General features: G+C 44.8%; 1 protein-coding gene across 1 annotated transcript; it reads left to right on the top strand.

The window, feature by feature from the left end:
- Positions 1-282: 282 nt before the first annotated feature.
- Positions 283-25,564, top strand: BHLHA15 (basic helix-loop-helix family member a15). The gene is made up of 2 exons (XM_044274471.1): positions 283-385; positions 23,139-25,564. The coding sequence occupies exon 2, from the start codon at positions 23,210-23,212 to the stop codon at positions 23,744-23,746; it is 537 nt and encodes a 178-aa protein (XP_044130406.1). The 5' UTR covers positions 283-385; positions 23,139-23,209; the 3' UTR covers positions 23,747-25,564.
- Positions 25,565-26,989: the final 1,425 nt, after the last annotated feature.

Genomic DNA, 26,989 nt, shown 5'->3' with positions numbered 1-26,989 from the left:
CACAGGTGAAAGTGACTTTTATACTGCAGGTTGTCGTGAGTCCTGCAGCATAATGTGGTGCATTGTCTTACGTCGTGCAGGTATGGGCCGTATATTTACCTAGGTGTTCTTTCTAAATAAGAATGGGAACATTTCCTTGCAGAGTTACAATGGGACGACTGGCAGAGCAGAGCGTGTGCCACAGCTGGAATAGCTTCTGGGGCTTGTTTGGTCTTTTGCATGTGGGATGCTGCCAGACCCCACCCCCTGCCCGAACTGTGCACTAAAGCTACGTGTACTATCCCCAGGCTCACAGCAGCAGCTGCAGCAGCCGCCTGCTACCTACCTCCCTGACTCTGACCTGCACCTGTATCCTGGCATAGACCTACAGCACCGGAGCAGTCAGGTAATGTGCATATATTCACTTTATGACCATGGGGGTGATCTACAGAGAGACAGTCGGATCCATTCATGTGCAATGTGCAGATACTGTGATCAGTTTCTGCTACTCCAATAGTCGGGGTATTAAGAGAACAAGGCTTTGTGACTTGGGAAAGTGATATGTTCTTGTAGCCGCCACAATACCGTCCTTTATGCCTGTGACTCACTTGTGTATATAGAGATTGTACGCAGCTAATGTCAACACTTTACACCTTAACTCGCTTTGGTACTAGATGCCCAAAGTCTACAACTAGAATGTGTTGGTCATGGCGCTGAGACTATCTACGATAGGGTGAATGAAGGCATCTCGGCGCTTAGTCAGTTTTTCGCCGCAACCTATTGAGATTACTGTGCGACCAAGTGCTCGGCCAACTTTGCTCAGGACATCAGTGGGACCGGACTAGAAGCCCCCCATTCACAATATTTGACCTAAATCAATACTGAGACCTCAGCGTGACAGAATGTGATTGTAAAGTCTAGGGGGGATTTAATGTTAAGGTGACACTTAATGCATTAGATACACTGTTGCATCAAGCTTTTTAATGACGTTTGCTGTATTATAGGGGTTGTCTCATCTCAGACAATGGGGGCATATCGCTGGGACCCACACCTATATTGGGAGGAGGACTGTGGTCCAGTCACTATAGAAGTGAATGAGAGCGTACCGCGCATGACCGGCCACTGCTCCCATTCACTTCTATGGGCCCGATGGAAATAGCCGAGCCAACACTCTGCTATTTTCGGGTGTCCCATAGAAAATAAATGGATGGCGGCTGCGCATGCGCAGTGCTCCCGCCACTTCTTTCGGGGTTCCGTTCTCGATATAGACCTATCAGACAATGGGGGCTTATTCTAGCGAGATGCCCCCATTGTCTCAGATGAGAATAACCCTTTAAGTGTTGGTTTAAAGTTTGCTGCAACTGTGTACGTAAAGGGGTTATCCAGGAATCCTCAGGATAGGTCATCAATATCAGATCGGCGGGGGTTGCGGGAGTCAGACGCTCGACCGATCTGGTATTGATGACCTATACCTGAGGATGTCAGACATCAGTATTAAATTCCCCTTTAAAATAACATACTAAGTGTCCAGTTGAGTCCAGTTGCTGTATCTGTGAAAGTCAACCCAAAATATTAAATTCTTATTGCGGCGGATTGTCTTGTTCTGGCTGCCATGGCCGCGTCCACAGACCCCGTCCATACACTGTATTCACATTCATATATGTCCATTGACGTTGTCAACCAGAATGAAATTGTCCAAAATGGATATTTTTGTATGCACTTAGAGCTAGAAAACCGTCACAATGTAGAGATTGTATTAAACATGTTTTATGTTTTGTTACAGTGATATTGTTATTTCACTTCTTCTTGGCTCTGTAGGTCTCATAACCTAATATAACCCATAAGTTGATTTGAAGAAAAGCTCTACCATATTAGCACTGGCCGTACCGTAAAAGACTAAAAACTCATCATTTTCATTGTATTTTGTACTGCTTTACAGAATAGGTAAAATATACCCAGCGCTCCATGGAAACTGTCAGCAAGTTTCTGTTGACTGGTCTCCTATTATTTCCATTATGGTTCTCAGCAGGGTGCATTTTTTTCACGACCGTCTCCTTTTTGCAGACTGCAAATTGTGGATCTACAAAACACGGATACTGGCCATGTGCACCCCGCATCGCGGTGTGGACTCATTGACTTAACGGTCCGTGATCTGCAAAATGCAGCAAAGTATAGGGCATGTCTTAACATTTGCAGTGCAGCTGCATGAACGCGGACGCACGCGGCAGGGCTTAGTGTGTATTTCTGTACTTTAAAGGGTTTGTGCCAAGACTGACACTTATCACCTAAGTGTCTGATTATGGGGGTCTGACCAGTGGGACCCCAGCTGATCACAAGAACAGGGCTCTCATCGTCCCTGTTTCAGTGGAGCAGCGATTAAGCATGTGCACTGCCCCACTATTCAAAGTCTTATAGGACTGCTGAAGCGCTGTACTCGGGTATCTCCGGCAGTCCTATAGAGATTGAATGGTTGCATTCACGACCACCACTCTATTCAAAAGGGAGTGAATCCATAAGACGGAAGGACGGATCCATTCTGCTGCCCATAGACTTGTATTATGATGAAATGCAAAACGGAAGCCTTTAAAAGGCATTCTGTCTTAAAAGAAGTCTATGGGAATCATAACGGATTCGTCCCGTTTCCGTTATGCAGAACGGAGAAAAAAGTCCTGTCGACAGGACTTTATTTTCAGTCTTGCATAACGGGAACCAGACGGATCTGTTATGATTGCAAATAGACTAATATTAAGATGAGTCAAAACGGAATGCCTCTTAAAGTCTTCCGTCTTATGGATTCCGTTATAACCATGTTATAAGGGAAAGTCAAAACAGAATCCATGTGAACCCACCCTTATCAAAGGGGTTCTCCAGGAATTATTTAAAATGTCTGCCGGCAACCTGTCCTAGAATTTGAGCAGGACGGCTGCCTCCACTTGCAGAGCGGCCTAGGGGGGTCCTCACTGCACTTTACTCTGTATATTTGTGGTCCATAAGACGAATAGCGCCTTTTTTTGTTTATTTCATGTGTCAATTATTAAAACGTAACATTTCGCTACACTCTGCCCGATTCCCCTGAAGACGCCAGTTTGACTGGTGAAACATGTCGGGGGCAGTGTTTGAGCTTTTTAGTACAGCTAGTGCACATAGGGTATGAAGCAGCACCTAGGATTTAAATAATTGATGTAGCGAAAGGCATAAAGGATGGTGAGCCGATAACTAGCGCGCAGTACCGGCTCATTATCGCCTAGCTATTGAAAGTAGACTGCGAGTTAAATAGTTCTACTGTAGAGGAAAAAATACAAAGCAACCATGTGACACAACTGATATTTTTAAAGCATCTTTATTTTGCTTATTTTAACAATGCATCTAATAAATGTTACGTTTTAATAATGGTCACCCGAAATAAACAGAAAGGCGTTATTGGTCTCATGGACCATTTGTAAATATACAGAATAAAGTGGGGCCTTTAAATGTGCCAAAGGCCAGCAAACAAGTTGGCATTTAGCTCACTATACTTTGGCACTTGCATATAGTACATATTGGTGAGTGTTCCTGTCAGGCTGCTCAGCCATGATGGCATATCGAAGGCGGGATGGCATCATTACCATCTATTGTAGAGCAGTGGAATGAGTCCACGCTCCCCTCTGCAAGTGGAGGCAACCACTCCTACTCCTACATAGGTTGCTGGTTGTCTTTAAAGAGGACCTTTCACTAGAATAATCTAAACTAACTATACAGGCATGTAGAGCGGCGCCCAGGGACCCCCCTGCACTTACTGTTATACCTGGGCGCCGCTCCGTTCTCCGGCAATTGCCTCCGGTATCTTCATAGTTAGGCTCCACCCAGGGGAACCTGCCGGCGCCTCCTTCTCCCATGCTGCAGCGCTGGCCAATCACAGCGCTCAGCTCATAGCCTGAGAGGCTTTTTTTTTCTCTCATATAGGGATCACCGGGCATGAATGGTTTCGGGTGGGGACCGTACTGCCGAGATCTGGACACTGCAATCGGCTTTAATGTCCATATCCCCAATGTGATGGGTGGCAGGAAGTGCTGGGTGCTGGGAGACAGTATTACTGTAAGCAGGTCACTCAGCGGTACAGTAGACTCACTCGTCGGGCGCCACTCATCATATGTATGGTGATTAGCACTGCAGGCTTCCTGTTCTTATGCACAATGATCTCCATAGATATTATTCGCACTTTGATATCTCCCTTGAAGAACACTGGTTACTTCTAACCCTGATAACAGAAGCAGAGATTATACAAAGTAACAGTTCTTATTCTTCCATTCTTAAAGGGACGGGACAGAAATATTTACTTGTAACTATTGGTCAGTCTTACTTTCCGTATAAACTTTGAAACAAACATCCCCTGTTGGTCCTCTTCTTCAGCGTGGGTGGGCTTAGATAAAGGAGGAGTGACTTAAAGGGGTTGTCCCATGAAAAATATTCTACATTTTTCAAACCAGCTCCTGGATACTTTTATAATGAAATGTAATTAAAAATGTAGTATAGCCACTGAGCTATTCAATAAAATGCATTTGCGTAGTGCCACCTATTGTTTCATATTTTCCTTATTTTTCTGTCCATGTCTCTGAGATGGTCGCACATGCTCAGTTTTATCCTTCAACTGCCACCGGCCCTATCTACTGTTAGAAGCTGTCACAGTTAGATGGAAAAAGCTGCATCGGAAATATGGCTGCAGCACAAACGACATGCCCCCTAAGCTGTGTTAAGAGAAAGGGCATGCCCTTCAGCTGGCAGCTTCATATAAATCTAGCAGAGCAATGAATGGGGAGATCTCTGGACCCATGTGAGGTACAGGGCTGGGTCTAGCTTTGTTAGAGATTTGCATGTACTGATTTTTTTGCATTAATCATGGGATAATCCCTTTAAACCAGAAAAGTGTATTAAAGTTGGGTTACAGTATTTAAATAAACAGGTCATATTCTCTTAGGGCAGCCTTATGAGGCAGGTTAGGCTATGGAGGGGAGGGTAAAATATCTGGAATTAATTCCGGTAATTGAAGAATATAGTAGCTTTTGCCTAGGGTGCTGGGGTGGACATACCTTATGCGTAACCCATAGGTAAATTACTTACGGAAAATCTGCAGCATTTCTGCCACACGCGGCCGTACCCTGCAAGTAACTTCCTACTGTCTACCCGTACGTAAGGGACTGAACTGATGAACTTCATGGCTCAGCTCACAATTATTGGTGGAGAGATAATGGCAGTGCTCTATGCTGAGGAGGTCTTTATGGGGACCTCATGGAGGACAGCATGGAGGTCTTTATGGGGACCTCATGGAGGACAGCATGGAGGTCTTTATGGGGACCTCGTGCCCACCTGTGTTTGGATGTAAATGTGATGTGAACCTTTTATTGCTATGTTACTTCCATAGACAAATGGATATTTGTATTAAAAGGGGCCTTCCCATCTCAGACATTGATGGTATAGCACTAGGATATGCCATCAGTATCAGATAGGTATGGTTCCCACCCCTGGGACCTACTTTTGTCTGTAGAACGGGGCCCCCGAAGTGAACGGAGACAAGCCGCACATGAGTTCCCGAAAATAAGCGAATGCCGGCTTGACCATTTCTGGCATTCCCATAGCGGTGAATTGAATGGTGGCCGCCTTGCATGATGTGCTGTCACTTCCGAAAAGAAGCCAGGAGCACTTGCTCAGTTATTTTCGGAACTCCCATAGCGATGAATGGAGAGCAGTCAGCACATGCACTCTCCTTCACTTTGGGGGCCCCGTTCTGGAGATAGGAGAGGATCTTAGTGATGCACCATCTATGTCTGAGATGGGAATACCCCTTGAAGTCACCGGCCCTTTCAGCTGTACATGTTATGTGTCTAGCTGTGACCACACGCTTGGTTCTGTTCATAGCTCTCAGGGTGCTAGAGTTTTGGACAATCTTCCAGGAGCAGTAGTAGAAAATAAAGCATAAAGCAAATAAGCACACCGTGTTCCTGATGAATTACGGGGCAGCCTTGATAGACCTGTGGTCTTACTTCCAGTTGACCTAGTGCGGGGGACTCTGTGAAGGCCAAAAGCTGCAGGTACAGCAGAAAAGCAAACAGAAAATAGTTCACTACAACTAGACATTTATAATGGAAGAGTTCAGCTTGTCACACAGTCAGCAGGGTTCAGCTAAAGGCTTCATTCAGCTTCAGCTCACACTGCCAATGTGCTGACCTGGAAGACACCGGGACACATGACATTAGCAGGGACAGATCGTCACAGCAATATACATCTCATCTCTTCTCCATTCTGAAAAGGCTTCAGACCCTTTCACTTTTTTTCTCATTTTGTTTTGTTGCGGCTTTGGGCTAAAATTTAAAAAAAGAAAAAGTTTTTTCCCCATCAATCTGCTCTCAATACTCCATAATGACAAAGGTAAAATAGAATGTTGCTAGTTTATTGAAAAGGAAAAATTAAAATCTTGCATTGACATGCATTGTTGTCTTGGCTGTGTGCTTAGGGTCATTGTCTTGTTGGAAGGTGAACCTTCAACCCATCTCTGAATCAGGATTTCATTAAGAATCTGTACTTTGCTCCATCCAGCTTTCCCTCAGCCCTGACAGGTCCCCTGTCTGATCCACTACAACCCATTCCCACAGTATGATGCTACCACCACCATGCTTCACTGTAAGGAAGGTGATGGGCAGTGCCTGGTTTTCTCCAGACATGACACTTGGAATTGAGGCCAGAAAATTCAGCCTAGGCTACATGCACACGATCGTATGTGTTTTGCGGTCCGCAGAAATAAACCGAATGACATCTGTATGCCATCCGTTCTTTTTGGCAGATTCGTTGTAACAATGCCTAAAACGGACAAGAATAGGATATCTTCTATTTTTTTTGCGGGGCTATGGAATGGACATACGGATGTGGACAGCACACGGTGTGTTGTCCGCATTTTTTGCGGACCCATTGAAATAAATGGGTCCGCATCCTATCCGCAAAAAAAACAAAAACGGAACGGACACGGAAACAAACAACGTTCGTGTGCATGTAGCCTTAGTTTCATTAGACCAGAGAATCTTGTTTGCTGAGATTTTTTTTGCAAACTCCAGGCAAGTTTTCATGTGTAATTTATTGAGAAGAGACCACTCTGCCATAAAGCCCATACTGGTGGAGTTCTGCTGTGATGGTTTCTTCCATCTGCATACAGGATCTCTGGAGCATAGCATTGGTTTCTCGGTCACCTCTCTTACCGAGGCCCTTCTCCCCCAATTACTTAGTTTGGAGAGGCGACTAGCTCTAGGAATACTCCTGGTTATTCCAAACTTCTTCCATTTAAGAATTATGGAGGCCACTGTGACCTTGGTAACTTTCAGTGCAGCATAAATAGTTTTGTCCTCTTCTCCAGTTCTGTCCCTCCACACAATCCTGTCTCTGAGCTCTACAGGCAGTCCTTTCCTTCTCATGGCTTGGTTTTTACTCTGATATGCATTGCCAGCTGTGAGACCTTATATAGACAGGGCTGTGTCTTTCCAAATCCTGTCTAATCAACTGAATTTACCACAAGTGACTCCAATCAAGGTGTATAAACATCTCAAATGTGATCAAGAGAAATGGAGGCCCCCGGATCAAAATTTCAAGTGTCATAGGAAAGGGTCTGAATACTTATGTCCCTGTGACATTTATTTGAATACATTTTCAACATTTTCTAAAATGACATTTTCATTGTTGCTGTGGTTTCCCCGGGTTGTCCGCTTAAAGGGGGCAGTGAGCTTTCACAAAACTTTTAATATGTCATAGCGACTGATCTCTAGAACGAGGGGAGAGAAGCGCTCGTATCTTCTCGCTGCAGAAGACGGTAGCGGGAGTACGCTATGTGAGCGCTTCTCTCTCCTCGTTCTAGGGATCGGTCAGGGGGTCTCTCTGCTCAGACCCCCGCCGATCAAAACCTTTGATATGTTACTATGATATGTGAAGATTCAGTGACCCTTTAAAGACTAATTTAATTGATGGGAAGGTTCACAACAGGTACAACAGTTAGCCTTAGATTTCTGCTGTGGATTCTGTGGTGGATCTTTGCAGTGGAAAAATCGGTTATGTGAACATATCATATGGACAAATTGACATGTTGGAAATACACGGCAGAAGAATCTGATGTGTATTTTTGCCGTGGAACCCGTGGCAGAAACCTGAGGCTGATTCTTGGATTTCTGCTGCAGTTTACACTGCCATGGAATCCCCTGGTGCATTAGCCCCATTCGATGAGGCTGATCAGCTGCAGTTTCCGTACCACCGCCACTCTGGTATTTAGTTCTGCTGGGGCTGTATTTTGTGCTGCACTGTGGTATTTGGTTCTGCTGGGGCAGTATTTTTTCCTGCACTGTGGTATTTAGTACTGCACTCTGGTATTTGGTTTTGCTGGGGTGGTATTGTGTGCTGCACTGTGGTATTGTTGACCCCCCTACATGAGTTGTCCCTGCCTTGTATTAGCCTTGCCTCCTGTCAATTTGGGTATTCCCTACAATACGGGGCCACTTTTATTTTTTTCCAGGGGCACTTTAAGTTGCCAGTCCACCCCTGTGCACACCATACTAAAGGCGTAAACTTAGCAGAATTATATTTTAAAAAATGATGTCCAGTAATCCAGTGCGTATAATGACCTATGTGCTGCTGATATGGGCAGGTCATGTTAGGTCTATGCTGAGTCTCACATCTGGATTGAGTATATTAAAAGTGCATTAGGATCACTATGGACCCCCCATGTTAATATCTACAAAGATTGCCCCACACATTAAACCACCTGACCATTAATATTGTTCCTAGAAATCTATTAGAAGTCTGCAAATACGTCTGTGTTTGTATTCATGTTTTCAACAACTTCTCGCACTATTTCCGGACTGTTCATACTGGTCAAGGACATTATTCTTGATATGCACAGACTGATATCAGTAAGACTACCATTGATAATAGTAAACGTCCACCTTTAATACTATGTCAGTTTGAACATGAAAAAAAAAAAAATCTTTAATATACTTTTATGGTGGTCAGAGCTATATTTTTCTGATTCAGAGCTCCATAATACTCGTATATAATAGTATATACTATAAATATACTAGTATATTTATAGTTAAATCATAAAATTGTGCCTGATGATCGCTGCCACTAGAGGGAGCTTAGGAGCTAAATGTTAATACATTGAATTCAATGATAAAACAGTATGGTAAGCTCCCTCTAGTGGTGACTCTAGGAAGTCAAACTTGTATTTGGAGCTAGCGGCGTGCCTAGAGTGTTTGGCACCCGGGGCGGGGCGGTCATTTCTCTGGTGCCCCCCAATGACCACATACCTCTTACATCCAGGGACATCTCCTGTCATGTAGACCTTCTCTTTCCTCTTTTCCTCCGTTAGACCGCCATGACAAATTCTTTCAGCCGCTTCTCGTCTCTACAGAGTTTGTAACACAGATACGTTAGATTTCTCAGTTTTTCCATCAACCTCCCCATCCTGGTGTCCCCACAGTGTCATCCTGCTGCCACTCCAATACCTGTGCCTGTTGTTCTCCCCAATGTCCCAGGCAGGGCCGTTTCTAGGGGCGGCCGCCCGGGGCACTGTCAGAAGGGGAGCGCCCTCTTGTCTTTTTTTCTGCCTGTTCTTACTCTCGTGCCGTGCGCCCCCCTGGCTCCCTCCCTCTGAGATCTCGCCTGCCCTGCGACCTGCACCCGAGTGCCGAGTCCTCTGTCCGAACGTACCGAGTCCAGTCACTCAGCTCCGGTACCTGCGGTGCGGGTGGCACTTACTGACGTCACGCGCCTGCTCCTCCCACTAGGTGGCGCAGGCGCGTGACGTACAGTGAGTGAGTGAGCGCCGCACTGCCTGCCTGTTACCGCCCGCCCTGAGCCCCTGAGCAGTGCTGAGTGCTGAAAAGAAGCCTGCTGTGAGGATCCGGGACAGTGGGTCGACTCGGGTGCAATGTGGTTAAATTAAACAAACAATTTTTTTACAATGGGGACAGTGACACTGTGGATGGTCTGAGGGGGAGGGGGCATTAATTACAATGGGGGGCGGGGGCCACTGTGGGAGACATACAAATGGGGGCCACTGTCACTGTGGGGGACATTAAGTTTAATAAGGATCACTATGGACATTATTTAGAATGGAGGTTGCTGTGGGTGTCATTATAACTATAATGTCTGATAGGCCTAGTCCTGAGCTGAGTTATATTACCCTGCCCATGCCCTGTATAATAATGTACCCATCCCTGATGCCCCTTAGTTATAAGGGGTATCAGGGTACATTATTATACAGGGCAGGGTAATATAACTCAGGACTAGGCCTATCAGACATTATACAGTTATAATGACACCCACAGCAGCCTCCATTCTAAATAATGGCCATAGTGATCCTTATTAAAAATAATCCCCCACACAGTAATTTCCCCCATACAGTAGTGTCCCCCACATTGTCCCCATACAGTAGTTTCCCCCACACAGTAATTTCCCCCACACTGTCCCCATACAGTAGTTTCCCCCACATTGTCCTGACACAGTAGTTTCCCCCACATAGTAATTTGCCCCTCACATAGTAATCCCTCCCATAATAATTTGCCCCCACACAGTATCCTACCATGATATTTTTTCCCCGCATGTCCTCCTGTGTGCCCCCCCTTGTCCCCCAAAGTTAGCACATAAAAACAAACAAAAAAAAAATAGAAAAGAAAAAGAAAAACTCGCAGAGGAAGGCGTGCACACTTCACTGTTGCGTCCCGACACAGGCGCGCGCGCGATGACGTCATCATGCACGCCTACTAGGCCTGAAGCCTATGGCGGTGATCAGCAGCGGGGCAGGGAACTATGCGCTCCCGTGACCCGCCGCAGTATGTGGGTGCGTCAGCCCTCCAGCAATGAGCTCTTCCATCTGTATTGATGGAAGCGCTCATTGCACCCCCCTGAGAGCCGGCACCTGGGGCGGACCCCCCCTTCCAGGCACGCCACTGTTTTAGAAAAACAAAACTCTCACTGCTATGAAAATCTGAGGTTCCAATTCTGTGCTGATTAATTTTCTATGTAGATAAATATACATAATAACAATAATATATTGTGTGAAGGAGTGGAAATTCACTTTAAAGGGATTTTCCAAGATTTTAATATTGATGTCCTATCCCATCAATATCAGAGTTGTGAGAGGTGTCAATCTGATTTTGAAAGGCTATCTTGAAGACAGACCATCAATGTTAAAATCCTGCATATTTGTGTATATAAAAATAATCTCCCTTGTGCAGCAAGACCTGGCGGAGCGAGTGGAGGACGGGAGTGGTAGTAGCTCTGGCAATTATAGTTGCACACACAGATCACAGTGGCAATCCTCACACCGATACCCCCTAGGGCTATACGGTAACTGGAAGGCGCACCCTTTTCTTCCCTTGGTAATTGGTGTGCCCTTGGTGTTAACTGGTGGTTCGGGTGGAAGGCAGAAGACGTAGGTGCAATGGCCGGTGTATTGCAGAGTCAGTAACCAGGCCAGTTGTAGTAAATAAATAAGCCTCTCCTTACTAAAGTGCAGATAGGAGTAGTAGGTCAGTCACAGTATCAAGACACAGTTCCAAGCAAATCGCAGTCACAGCTTCTCCCCAATAGCAATGTATGGATAACAGCAATTATGGGGATTGTGGTACTCCTTCTCTTTGTCTCTCTCTCTCTCTCACTCTTTCTGCAGAACCTTAGGCATGCAACTGAGGTTCTTATAAATGTTTTCATAATTCCCAGGCTTAATGGTATGGAATTAAGATACGGCTGGCCAAATCGTCTCAAAGTGTGGAAGGGTGCATTAACATTGCTCCCTCTCACAGCAGTAAAGTCTATTTCTGCCATAAATGTGCACAATACCTTGTTGTCTGATCCCAATACACTGCCTTGTAGATTCTGGACCTAATAGTTTATTTTCTCTCTCTGGAGCACTTTTGTAGTAGAGTAGCTTGCTTGTGTGGCTGTAGTGTCAGAGATGATGGTTCCGAGCTATAAATTAGAAAACTGCATTGCGAATCTGTCATTGTTTTTATTCCCTGAAACTCTGGCCTAGATCTGAGGAGCTTATACAACATAGGTCCTCTTTCTTCCTCAGTTCAGCACAGACTCAACACTGACTAGAGGTGGACCCAGATCCATCTCCTAGCAACCTAAAGGGGTTCAGGTCAGAGAATAAATATTTTTATTCTCTGACCTGTTATAAAGGTGCATGATGTAATCTGTAGTGAATTTAATCTTCTTACCAGTGACTGTATTTGTGAGTTATCCTCTCCCTTCTGATGCTTAGCTGAGTCATGTGACCAACACTCTGATCTCCAAATGATACAGGACAAGAAGTCAGTTACTTCTCTATTAATTCCTATGAGACTGAGGCCCCTATAGGAATTCATTGAGGAACTGGCTTCCTTTCCACAAATAAGATGCTGTGTTATTTGGAAAGTCTGAGTGCCGCTCACATGCCATAACTGAGAATCAGAAGGGAGGGGATACATCACAAGTACAGACACTGGTAATATGATTATTTACTACAGGTCAGAGAATAAAAAAAATGTATGGGAGTGCTACTTTAACAACTTGACACAACCCTTTAGGTTGCTAGGAGATGGAGCGGGGTCCACCCTAGTTAGTTGTGAGTATGTGCCTAACTCTTGTGCTATTTTAACTCTGACTTATCTATACAATGCTGTTAGTTATTATTAAAATTACAATAAATTAGCTCATGTCACTTAGCAAAACAACATTATAACAATTAGCCTCTTGCAATAACCCTGTTCTGGGGTGCTGCACTTGTATCCATTAGGAATGTAATATATACTACTCCCAAAAAGTTATGGATATTTGGTTTTTGGGTGCAATTTATCGAAAACGTACGGTGATATATCATGAAAGTAGGGCATTTAAGTAGAAGCAGGAATGGTGATTTCCTCATCTCAAACAAGTTATTGAAACAAAAGCCAACACCAGTCTCAATAACTTATCCTGTGACCTTGAGCATCAATTACAGCTTGACAACGACGTCTCATGATGTTCACAAGTCAACTTATTGTCTGCTGAAGCATGGCATTCCACTCTTCTTGAAGGGCGGCCATCAGGTCATGACAGGGCCTGTCACTGCACCATTCAGAAAGTGCAGGGCAGTTCTGTATTGACTAGACACACCTGCCCACACTGTAACACCACCACCAAAGGCTTGTCTGGTGACAACAGTGGATGATGCATAGTGCTCTCCTTGACGTCTCCAACATCTTTGGTGGCCATCATTTCTGTTCAGGTTGAATCGACTTTCATCAGTGAACAGCACTGAGGCCCACTGGTCCCTCGTCCAGTGTAGATGCTCCCTGGCCCATGCAAGACGATGATGCCTGTGGTCAGGTATCTTTACAGGTCATCTAGCATGCAGACCACGCTGATGTAAATGGATTTGAATGGTCTGACGTGACACTAGGGTGCCTCTCACCTCCCTTAAATGTGCCTGGAGCTTTGTGGCATTCATCATCCGATTCCGCAGGGCATTGTTCACAATGAAGTGGTCATCAGTGTGGGATGTGGCCAAAGGACGTCTACTTCTATGCCTTTCTGTGACTCTTCCAGTCTCTCTGTATCTCTTATACAACCTGCTGATGACACTCGGTGACACTCTAAGCTCAGTGGCCACTTCCGTCTGAGAACATCCTGCTTCAAGCCTCGCAATGGCGAGGTACTGTTGATCGATTGTTAGGTGTTGTCTTGATCTCATGATGTCAAAATGTGAACAGCATGATGAGGAGGACTGTTTAAATACCAATTCTAATTGAACCAGGAAATGTATTAAATTTTGCCATTAAGCTTCTTGTTAGAGAACATCGAGTTGTGCAAAAAGTACTGAAACACAGAACAGTTGGACAGTTGGTGCTTTCGAAGGTTTAAAGAAGGTCACATTAAGTTCACCTGTAAAGTGCATTTTAGGTTCATCCTGAAATTTCCCCAACAAGCCAAATATCCCTAACTTTTTGTGAGTAGTGTATAATGTATCAACCACAGTGGTTTCTTGCCACCGGCAATAAATGACGTAGCTGAGAATCAGAAGGAAGGGGATACCTCTCTAAGGCCTCTTTCACACTTGCGTTGTCCGGATCCGGCGTGTACTCCACTTGCCGGAATTACACGCCGGATCCGGAAAAACGCAAGTGAACTGAAAGCATTTGAAGACGGATCCGTCTTCAAAATGCTTTCAGTGTTACTATGGCAGCCAGGACGCTATTAAAGTCCTGGTTGCCATAGTAGGAGCGGTATACTTACAGTCCGCGCGGCTCCCGGGGCGCTCCAGACTGAAGTCAGAGCGCCCCATGCGCATGGATGACGTGCCATGCGATCACGACATCCATGCGCGTGGGGCGCCCTGACGTCACTCTGGAGCGCCCCGGGAGCTGCACGGACGGTAAGTATACTGCTCCCCCGCTCCCCACTACACTTTACCATGGCTGGCAGGACTTTAGCGTCCCCGCAGCCATGGTAACCATTCAGAAAAAGCTAAACGTCGGATCCGGCAATGCGCCGAAACGACGTTTAGCTTAAGGCCGGATCCGGATCAATGCCTTTCAATGGGCTTCAATTCCTGATCCGGCCTTGCGGCAAGTGTTCAGGATTTTTGGCCGGAGCAAAAAGCGCAGCATGCTGCGGTATTTTCTCCGGACAAAAAACGTTCCGGTCCTGAACTGAAGACATCCTGATGCATCCTGAACGGATTTCTCTCCATTCAGAATGCATTAGGATAAAACTGATCAGGATTCTTCCGGCATAGAGCCCCGGCAACGGAACTCTATGCCGGAAGACAAGAACGCAGGTGTGAAAGAGCCCTAACCGAAGGATGCAATAATGAAAATGTTCTGGTCTTGTTACTCAGCACCTCTCTGTCACTCTCTGGTCAGTCACGATGTGTATTGTAGACCTGGGTCAGCGTGTGTTTGTTTTCTTAGCCTGGCAGTATACCCCAGGCCTATCGAAGTTCAGGTTTGCAGTACAGTTTCCAAGTAATATTTTGGCTTTATCACTATACCAGGAGGGCAGCTTGATCTGAGATTTGTAAACTGGTTTCATCAGAGACTAAGACTCTTTCTACAGAAATTATACAACTTGCCATTGTGTCCATCAGCAGAAATACAAGACGATAAAGTCCCCCCAATCTGCTTCTGCACACTGATTTCTCATGAACAACTGCAGTTATGTGAAACCTGTATATCTATGCAAATGTGTATGCCTAAAAATCCCCCCTAAGACTTTCATATAGCATGTAACGCAGATGTTCAGCTGAAGATTTGTTTCCAACATATTTTAGTGAAATAATATGTCCATATCCATCGTACTAATCATTCTAGTCAGAAATTAGCTGGGGTGCACTTAAAGGGGTTGTCTCATTTCAAATGGCATTTATCAGGTAGAGAAAGTGAATACAAGGCACTTACTAATGTATTGTGATTGTCCATATTGCTTCCTTCGCTGGCTGGATTCATTTTTCCATCACTGCTCGTATCCATGGGTTATGACCACCGCTGCAGCACAGATACGAGGTGGCCGGGACAGAAGCTGCTGCGCATGCGTGCCTATGTGCGCTCCCGTGGTCCCACCCATCAGAGAGGCCAGCACTTTTTTCTATAGTGTGCAAGCACGACCACCGCTGCTGGATTGCAGGGTGGTCATAACTCATGGAAATGAGCAGTGTATAATGTGATGGAAAAATGAATCCAGCCAGAAAAGGAGGCAATATGGACAATCACAATCCATTAGTAAGTGGCTTGTATTAAACTTTCTCTACATAATAGTGAGACAACCCCTTTAAAGGGAACCTGTCACAAAATGCAGTCCGGTCTGCAGGCAGCATGTCATGGAGCAGGAGGGGCTGAGCAGATTGACATATAGTTTTATGGGGAAGGATTAAGCATAATTTAGTAATTTATTGATCTAAATCTTTGTTCATTGTGGGTTTAGGAGTCCATTGGGAGGTCCTGCTTGATACTGGAGTAGCAATCAAGCATGTATAGTCGTGTCAGATGTTCAGCGCAATGGTCAACCCATATAATGGAGAGAGTCAACAGACAGCCCCATGCCACCTGACTGCTGCTCAGCGGGGCCCCTCATACTCTGGGCCCCATAGCAGTTGCTTTAGCTGGAATTTGGCCTATGTATACAGCGATGAAACTTGTACTATTTTACCATTTAATAAGTTAAAGGGGTTGTCTCAACTCTTACATTGGTGGCATATTGTAGGATATGGCAGCAATGGCAGATGGGTGCGGGGCCATCTCACTCTATCTTTGGAATGACCATAGAAGTGAATGAAAAGTATCTATCTATCTATATAGTGCAGTAAGGGTATAAAAAGTGACAGTATATCAACAGGATATGCTGAAAGTTTCAGAAGAGGGGGTCCGACCTCTAGGACCCCCTATCCATTGCTAGTATGTCAGCTGCAGAGCTCCTTTGCAAAATTTCCCTGCACTACATCATGGCTGTCCAGATTTGAACAGGCTTTGATTTAAAGGGGGGGCAGTGGCAAAGCCGTGAGGAAGGAACTGACGACAAAACGGAGCGGAACTTGGGTGCACCAAGAGCAATGGCGATGCCTTCATTGCACCAAATGGCTAACTTGCATATTAAGAAAAAGTGTCATAACTCGGGGTTGGAGCCTCGGATCAAAAAAATAAAGACAGGGTTTTAATCAGGTGAAGCACATCCTTGTGCCTAAGCCGTGTTATGGTCGCTGGTGACAGATTTCCTTTAAAAGTGTAAAGTTATTACACTTTACACTTTTTTAGTGTTTGGGATAATGCTATGGGATTCGGCAGCAGTTTCATTAGTAGTCGTGTGTATAAGATCTGCTGGTTTCCGGCTGTACACACAGCGGTTGGGTTCGTTCTTGGGGATATCTGTGTGTCGTGCAGCTGTTATCAGAGACGTCGTGACTCATATTTCCTGAAAAGATACCCTGTAAAGATGCTCTTTAGTTCTTAGTGTAAAAGCTTCTTAACTGATCCTTTTTTAGCAGCTTTCTCAATCACTGGAGTGAACTGTTATTCAATCGTTTTTGAGAGTTTTTTTTTCTGCTTCCGTTAGGGACGCAACAATGCACAACAGTCTTATTGCATCACATATTCAACTTATGTTCTTAAGAAGTAGTTTAAGATCTTACAATGCACTTTCTCCTTAAAGGAACAAGGTAAAGGGATTTTCTGACTCCCTGGGGGGAACAATCAGCAGCAAATACTCTAAAATGACAAAAAGCAAAAAAATCTGTCCCTAGGGCCTAGTCCATCCAGGGCAGTGGTCCCTGCTATCTTTGTCAGCTGCAGCCATCTAGTGGTCATGTGCCGTACTACTGTCATCGCTATCTGTGCAGCAGATGAACGCTGAAGCCACTGATTGGCTGCAGCTGTCATGTGGCGGAAGCCACGCTATTGCCAGCAGCTTGTAAATAAAGACAGGAGGAGCGACCGTGCTGGATCGGCAGGGGATTGAGCAGATGATTCCTTTCTATTTCAAGGAGCAGGAGAACCCCTTTAAAAGTAGCATACGAAGCTTGTAATTGTGCAGCTAATCTCAGTCACATACACATAAATATCTGGTGATATGTAAGATATAGTAGTGATCATGGGGGCAGGGATTTATCCGGACCGGTGAGATTTTACAGTTAGCTTCATCCCAGATGTAATGGCTGATACAAGGGAGCAACAGACTGTAATTAACTACACAACAGATACATATAAGGCAGACCTTAGAGCAGGGGTGCACAACCTGCAGGCCGGGGGCCACATGCGGCCCTCAATACTATTCTATGCGGCCCCCAGCCATCTGGCAGCAGACATGTATCTCTATGTCTTGTGGCTGCTCACATGAATCTTTCATGCATTGTCCCATTAGATGGGAGTACTAGAAGTGTAACTAGACATTTAGAATATATACTGTATGTTCAATATGCCATAAATATAGTATTTCACTTGGTAATACCCCTTTAAAGATTATTTTCGGCCCTTGGAATTGTTTCAAGTTGACAATGTGGCCCCCAACCAGAAAAGGTTGTGCACCCCTGCCTTAGAGGGTATTCCCATCTCAGACAATGGGGGCATATCGCTAGGATATGCCTCCATTGTCTTATAGGTGTGGGCCCCCTATGGGGCCGCCCATTTATTTCTATGGGGCCGCCGGAAATAGCCGAGCGCTGGCTTGGCTATTTCCGTCGGCCCCATAGACATGAATGGGAGCTGCGTCCACGCTAGCGCATTGCGCTCACATTCAGTACTATGGGGACAGCACTTCCCCGCTCCATTCTCAGTGTAGCTGCGGGTCCCAGTGGTGGGACCCTCACCTATCAGACATTGGGGGCATATCCTAGCAATATGCCCCCATTGTCTATGATGGGAATACCCCTTTAAAGGAAACCTGTCACCAGGATTTTGCGCATAGAGCTGGGGACATGGGCTGCTAGATGGCCACTAGCACATCCGCAATACCCAGGTCCCATAGCTCTCTGCGCTTTTATTGTGTTAAAAAACAGTTTTGATTGATATGCAAATGACCTGATATGAGTCCTGTAGCCGGAGATGAGTCAAGCGGAAAGGAGCCCAGCACCGCCCCGCGTCCTCCGAATCTCCTCCTTGCTGGGTGACGTCGCATAGCCGGAGCGCCGAAATCTCGCGATGCGCGAGCTAGCGCATGCGCAGTGTCGGCATCATGTTCATTCCCTGTACTGGCATCAGCACAGGGAACGAACTACGCATGCGCTAGCTCGCGCATCGCGAGATTTCGGCGCTCCAGCTCTGTGACATCAGCCAGCAAGGAGGAGATTCGGAGGACGCGGGGCGGTGCTGGGCTCCTTTCCGCTTCACTCATCTCCGGATACAGGACTCATATCAGGTCATTTGCATATCAATCAAAACTGTTTTTTAACACAAAAAAAACACACAGAGCTATGGGACCTGGGTACTGCAGATGTGCTAGTGGCCATCTAGCAGCCCATGTCCCCAGCTCTATGCGCAAAATCATGGTGACAGGTTCCCTTTAAAGACACGTATGGCATATCGCTAGCATTAGTATGATTTTCATACTTTACATTATTCATGGGATAACCCCTACAGTGTTTTCCAAGCAGTGTGCCTCCAGCTGTTGCAAAACTACAACTCCCAGCATGCCCGGATAGCATTTGGCTGTGCGGGCATGCTGGGAGTTGTAGTTTTGTAACAGCTGGAGGCACACTGGTTGGGATACACTGCCCTATAAGACTGGTGTGCGTACAATCCTTGACAGGTCCATACATCAGAAAATGAAGCAATTTGCTGGCGTATTTCAGGAGTAATGTGCACGCATATTGTAAAAAGTGTTAGGCGGCAGAGGTCCCATCCCCTTCCTATTCCCTCCCATTTTCCAAACGTGGCACAAAAGAAGAAAAAGACTCAAATGTTAGTACAAAACGGCACTTGCTGCAAGGTTTGCAACTTTTGTATGCTAGAAAACTGCCATAGAAAGTTCATAAATCCCTCCATTATAAAGCCTTATTCACACGTCAGTGTTTCACGTACGTTTTCTCCGCGGACAGCACACGTCCCCGTTCATTTGAATATGTATATTCACACATCAGTGTTTTAGCACTGTCAGTGTTTTCCGCACGGATGCATGTCCTATCTTGGTCCGTGTTCCCGGATTACTCACGTCCATTACAGTCTATGGGTCCGTGAAAACCACGGATGCAACACGGATGCCATCCATGTTTCACAGATCATTAAGAAGAGATGCTTTGAAAATTATTTTTCAGCTGTTCAGTGTCAGTGAAACATGGACAGCAAAAAACGGACACACGGACCCAACACGAATCCTTAACGGACAGCTTCACGGATGCATCACTGACCACCTGCTCACGGATTTGAGCACGGACACGGACGTGTGAATGAGGCTTAATGGCTAAACCCGCTGATTCTGGCCGACCATGTAATGTGCATTGCAGGTCACCATGTTTTCTCCATGGCAGATGTCAGGGGGAATGAAGAATTTGACATTATGGAATTTCAACATGATTTATACTTTGTTCCTGACTTGAGGGCTGTTTCACACTAGCGAGACCATTGCAGGAATCACACTCCGTGTGTGAGCGTGATCCTCCGTTCTGGACTTGCAGGAGCGCACGGCATTATCAGGATTTATAATGCTGTGTGCCGCTGCTTGACCTTACTTCTACAGGATCATACTGACAGCTTTATGTCACTGTTATTCTATAGAAGTAAGGTCAAGCAGAGGCACACAGCATTATAAATCATGATAATGCTTGGGATCCTGCAAGTCCAGAACGGAGGATCACGCTCACACACGGAGCGTGATTCCTGCAATGGACTCGCTAGTGTGAAACAGGCGTTGTCTCACTTCAGCAAATGGCATTTATCAGGTAGAGAAAGTTAATACAAGGTGCTTAATAATGTATTTTGATTGTCCATATTGCCTCCTTTTTCCATAACATCATACATTGCTCGTATCCAGGGGTTACGACCACCCTGCAATCTAACAGCAGTGGCCGTGCATGCACACTGCAGGAAAAAGCGCCGGCGTCTGTGGTGGGCGGGACCATGGGAGCGTGCATAGTGACACATGCACAGCAGCTCCATCCCAGCCACCTCGTATCTGCGCTGCAGCAGTGGTCATAACCCGTGGGTATGAGCAGTGTATAATGTGATGGGAAAATGAATCCTGCCAGCAAAGTAGGCAATATGGACAATCACAATACATTAGGAAGTGCCGTGTATTAACTTTCTCTACATGATAAATGCCATTTTCTTGGAGATACAACCCCTTTAAGATGGCCATAGGCATGCAATAACTGTTGGCTGAACGAACATTTGGCTGACAACTATCTCCCCTGACTCCCACGTACTTCTGGTTGGCTGAGCATGTAGGAGTTGTCAATAGGCGGGTTCGGCTGACGATACGCTAATGCATATGGGGACGTTAACTCTCTACTCTACACTGCAAACACATACTCCCCAAGCCAAGAGTGCATGGGTATGTATGAAGAGCCCTAGTTTTGTGTTCCTGTAGATCTATTTTCATGCAATTTAAAACATTTTGACTGAAAAACATATTTTAAGCATACGTCTTAATTTTCTGCGCAGTTATTCATATATGCCAAGTGTTGTGAACTTCACGTTCCCGACTGTGCTATCCAACTGTAGAGATAAAGCGGTGCCATTCTGATGATGGGTATGTATTTTGTTGGGCTGTATTACACTGTAGGTACCGTCACAGTCGAATTTTTGGATGATCCCTAAACAAGGGATTTAACCATGTCGCCTGCGATGCTCCAAATCTAAAAGTATGAGGACGTCTGCCAGCCAGGGTTAATTTTGGAGGTGGGCTGAGGTGGGACCCAGAGAAGGGTAGCAGTCGCACGTTGCGAGGATCCTGGGTGGCAGCTAGCCATAACTGTGACTTCCAAGAGGATGTTAGTCGACCACCCCTGGATATGATATATTATACCCTATAAAAAATAAAAAAAACGTATCCTTATGTGAGGGTTTGGTTTACTTTTAAGTTTTCTCTTTTACTTCTTCATCTTCTAAGCAAACAAAGTGCTGCCACGTTCCAAGGACTCTGCTTGATGTGTGCTTGCTCTCTGTTTGTCACGTTGAAGCTCAGATTTCTAAGCTGTAATCATCAGGCTCCAGGGCTGCACACATAGACTAGCAATTCACGTTCCACACTGACATTATACCACGGATGATGACTACTCTCACCGTTCTTGTCTTACAGCCTTTTCCATAGTCTGAAAAAAAAACTTTACTTTCCATCCATTGTTCTCAGTTACAGATGAGCGAATTTTATGTTATGAAATTTGTGCACGCTTCATTTGGTGGTAAAAGCAGAATTGCGTTACCACGGACCATAACACAATTCTATGATGGAATGCATAACGGAAATGCCTTCAGAGACATTGCGTCATAATAGAAGTCTATGGGCTGAAGAACGGAAACGAGACGGATCCGTTTTGCAGTCTATTCACTGCTATGGGAGCTCGAAAACAGCAAAGTGCTGTGAAAATACAGTAGTATCACCAGCCCTATAAAAATCCATTGACAAGCTATTAAAAGACATTATTGAATTATTTTTGCTACATGCACACATAGGTATATGTATTAGGCACCACCAAAAAGGAGATGTGCGTTAGATTGGAATTCTAGTATATAGAGGTCTGCTGTATCTTTTCTTAGGCCTCATGCACACCGTCGTATTTTTGGTCCACATCCGATCCACTTTTTTTGCATCCATTTCGTCAGCCTTCAAAAAATAAAAAAAATTAGAACATGCCCTATTCTTGTCCGTTTTGCGGGTAAGGATGGGATATTTTTACAGGGGTAAAAAGAAAATGGCAGCATGCACACGGCCGGGATCCGTGTTTTGAAGATTTGCGGACTGCAAAACACTTAGTCGTGTGCATGAGGCCTTAGAAGAGCAATAGATCGCCAAATATCATACCAAAAAAATATGAGATATCTGTCACTTAAAGAGAAGCTGTCACCTGTAAGGTTGGCTCAGCTGAATCTAATGATACCTTTCACTTCGCGATCCGTTGTTTCATTCTGGAGAAAAAGGACTTTTAATCCGTGTGTAAATGAGCAGTTAAGTGCACCCAGGGAGGTCTCAAGCAACTTCGTGCTCCTCCAACTTCTTCTGCCAGCCTCGCCCTCTCCGTCATCATTGACAGGACCAAGTTCCTGCACAGTTGTCAATCAAGATGGAGAGGGACGGGCTGGTAGGCTTATATGGAGTTTGATCCTTTGATTATGTATGCAAAATATAAAGCATCTGCTCAGCATACACAGAAGCTCCCATAATTACATCAGTCAATATTTCATTCACACATGGCCCAACTTTTCCAAAAATGAACCATGTATGGCAGGGCAGTTTCATTCAATGGTTTTCTGCAGCACGTAGACACCATGACCTTGATGCATCAATTGCTAGCACGATTCCTATTAACCGTTCTAAAGGATCAAACATTGATACTGCCCCCTACAGTTTCTTCGTGGATTTGTTGGTACAAGGACATGTGCAGGTGGAGATTTGTGAAACTGATGTTCTTCATCGTTAAACAGGTGCAGTGAACTTTTAGTACCAAGTTTCAGGACAGTTTCTAATTGACTCATGTGTTTTCACAGATCTTTGATGTAGAAAGCCAGAAGAAGCTTTCTGGGAAGAAGATCAGTTTGTCTTTGTTTTACGCTAAAATATGAAGACAAACCCAAGATCAACACGGCGAAGACTGGAAATCGACCTGGAGGAGGAAGAAGAGAGTCTGGAACAGCAAACTTCCAGCGAGGATGATAACGACAAGTGCTACGTGTATAAGGAGAAGAGTAAAAGTAAGAGCCATGAACCGGGCAAGAGCAGCAACCGCAGGAAGAGGCCATCATCCCAGGGGAAGGAGCACAGCACACGAAGACTGGAGAGCAATGAACGGGAGAGGCAGAGGATGCATAAGCTCAACAACGCCTTCCAGGCTCTAAGAGAAGTCATTCCACATGTCAGAGCAGAGAAAAAATTGTCCAAAATTGAGACGCTCACCTTGGCCAAAAACTACATAAATACTTTAACGGCCACCATATTGAATATGTCCAGTGGATGCTTGCCCAGTGTCCAGCCTACTGATACACGGGGTGGTGGGAAGCTCTATCAACATTACCAGCAGCAACACGGAGATGAGGACAGTGACGAACACTTAGAAAAATACTCTACACAAATCCACAGCTTTCGGCAAGGTAGTTGATGTCGAGCTCAATGGATATTTTTTTTTTTTTAACCTTAGTATTGGGCATACTGAAGAACCCTTCAAGACTTACAGCAATGATGTATTATACCTAATATTCCATTCTGAAACCAATCATCTGCCATAAGAGGTCATGACCACGATGATATATAGTGGATAATTGGATTGAGGAAGGGATTTCAGGGTTGGTAGAGTGTGAATGTTATGTAAATTATTAAATTATGGGGTCGCAATGAGCTGTAATGTTATAATCACTGGTTTTATGTGAGATACTTTTATCTTTAAAGGGGTTTTCTAGGGAGGTTAAAATAATAAAAGAAGCATTACTCACCTCCACTGATCCCCTGCTACTGCTGTACCAATGCTGCTCTCCACCTCCTTGTCCTGGCTCAACATGCTGGAAATACTCAGCCAATCATTGGCCTTGGTGGTGACCTGACTCTGGCCTTTCCAGCATGTTGAACAGAACAAGAGATGGAGAACGGCTTCAGGGAAATGGTTGGTGGAGTTAATATGTTTAAAAAAAAAAAATTTGACCTGGTTTCTCCCCCCCCCCCCCAAATCTCTCCACAAAACCCCTTTAATGGTGGTGCCACACTACCTTTTTCTGGATTGTACAAAGTGCCATCAAATTCATATATTTGTTGTTTTTTTACAAGCCTTTTTTTGGTCGCATTTTTTTCTGATAGTGAATTCTATAGGAAAATGTCTAAAAACCACTACACAAAAAAAATAAAAATGCAAGGAAACTATTGTCACTATGAAAAAAAAGAAACAAAAAAATAAAATAAAGTGTTTGTAGGGCGTTTTATACATTCCTATTGGCCAGCTTGTAACATCAACAGGTTTTTTTTTGCTGTCAAAAAATGCATAGTTTTTTTTTCTTTAAATGTAAAAGACGTAGTGTGAATCCGCCTAACAGACCGTTATCATTTTTGTAAGAATATCAACATTAGCACTAGTGAGACACATCCACCCAGTGGGCAACAGTAGCAATATTCATTATATGAAGATCTATGTCTTGAATGGGATATGGCCGGGATCAGCAACCTCCGGCACTCCAGTTGTTCTCAAACTACAACTCCCAGAATCCTCCTTTCACTTCTGCGGCAGTTCCATGTGTGCATGCTGGGAGTTGTAGTTTCACAGCAGCTTGAGTGCCGAAGGGAGACTGATGTTTCTTGGGTCCATCTGAGGATAAGATAGTCAGGTCTACTAGGTCATTTGTGAATCATCCTATAATAGTTCATGTACAGTATGTATATATATATATATATATATATATATGTATGTGCCGTGAAAGAATGTCTGCGTGGTTCAATTGTTAACGGACACAAAATTGTGAAGGTGAACAGCAAAACTGTGCGGCCATTAGAAATATACAATAGTGACCAATGAATGGCTCTAAATGGGGTTGTCTTCTGCTGGAATTTTGGAGCCTACTACTTTGTCAGAGCCTGGGCCCACCAGAAGATACTTGGGGGGGGGGTTGCGCCTAATGCTGACAGCCTATGGACATCATGATACTGTATACTACGGTATATGTATATGTATATATATATATATATACTGCATGTACATTCATTGTAAAAAAAAATACTGCACCAAGTAGTAGTAGTTGGAGTGTAAATTAATGCAATGATGATATATGTACATGATTACAATATTAGAGCGAAAGGAGAAGTTTATTGGGAAAACTGTACAATGGAAAGGAGCCTCTAGGGCCACCCTTAGACTGGATACAAGATGAGATATGGTTAAGCATGGAGGCATACAGGGTTGAGCTACCTTCGGCACTCCAGCTGCTGTGAAACTACAATTCCCAGCATGCACACTTGGTCGTCTGTTTCTGTAACTCCTAAAGAAGTGAAAGGAGGAGTCTGGGAGTTGTAGTTTCAGGACAGCTGGAGCGCCGGAGGTTGCTGATCCCTGGTCTATGATCTCCTGCAGCACATTTGCTCAGAGATGTTACAGCTGGGCCTGTAGATCACGCACATTCGTAGGCTCCCAAAGCTGGAGTCCCAGCTGGTCCTATAAATGCTCGATTGGTGATAAGTCTGGTGACCGGACAGCCAAGGAAGGGTTGCAATCTGGCGGAGACATTCCTGGGAAACCCTTGCTGCGTGAGGGTGAGCATTATCCTGCTGAAAAATGCCAGTTGGATGCCCTGTCATGACATTGACATTTCTATCTGGTATATTATATATATATATGTACACATCTGCTCTAAGGAAGAAGCAGTAGATGAAGGGTGAAAGCATCTCCCATCCTTCTAGAGCTGCACTTAGCACTGTCCTGCTGCAATCATCACATTGCACTGGAGAACAATAAAATAAAAAAAAATAAAAAAAATTGAGGTCAAATATGTATATATGACGTTTTCTATTACTATTTCTTAGATTAAGTAGATAGACTTATTTTCTTGGGTAAAACTGGAGAAGTAGGAAAAGTTTTTTTTTTTTTCATTTTTGGGTAATTACTGTAGATAATGGGGAATGGTATCACAATACAGTAAAGAACATCCGGTAGGTATTGTGGTGTAAGGCAAGTAGGTTATGGATGAGGAAGACGGAGAGTGAAGGCTTAAGTCTTCTTGCTTAAATCCTAAAGAACTTGCAGGGCAGGTTTGACTATGGACATGTTTTAAGTAACAAAGGAGATCTATGCTGTATACGCTCTCAAACGTAAGCCGCTAATCTTAAAGGAGTTATAAAGGGCTCCTTTCTTTAAAAAAAAACATTGCCACACTTGTCCAGAGGTTGCAGGAGGTATTGCAGATGTGGCCTCAATGGAGCCGAGCTGTAATTAACAACCCCTGGACAGACGTGGTGCCATTTCTGGCACAAGGTGGCCATGTTTTCTAAATCTGTACCTTTTAAAGGGGTTGTCTCATCTCATACATTGGTCTAATGTCATATAGATGCAATGTCACCTCTGGGACCTGAACCTATCTCTAGAAGGGGGCCCCTAAAGTGAACGAGAATGCACCATGCATGCATATTCACTTCTATGGGAGTTCCGAAAACAGCCGAGCGAGTGCACTCGACAATTTCTGGAAGTCCCATACAAGTGAATGGAGAGCATGTACGGCCGCCTCTCCATTTACCTCTATGGGACTGCTAGAGCTAGCCGAACCACTGCTCGGCTATTTTCGGAACTCCCATAGAAGTGAATGAAGGGTGGCTGTGCATGCGCGATGTGCTCTCATTCAGGTGGGAGGGCCCATTATGGAGATAGGAGCTG

This window comes from Bufo gargarizans, unplaced genomic scaffold (genome assembly GCF_014858855.1).
Source record: "Bufo gargarizans isolate SCDJY-AF-19 unplaced genomic scaffold, ASM1485885v1 original_scaffold_1772_pilon, whole genome shotgun sequence".
Taxonomy (NCBI): Eukaryota; Metazoa; Chordata; class Amphibia; order Anura; family Bufonidae; genus Bufo; species Bufo gargarizans.
This window is presented reverse-complemented; position numbering and strand designations above follow the sequence as displayed.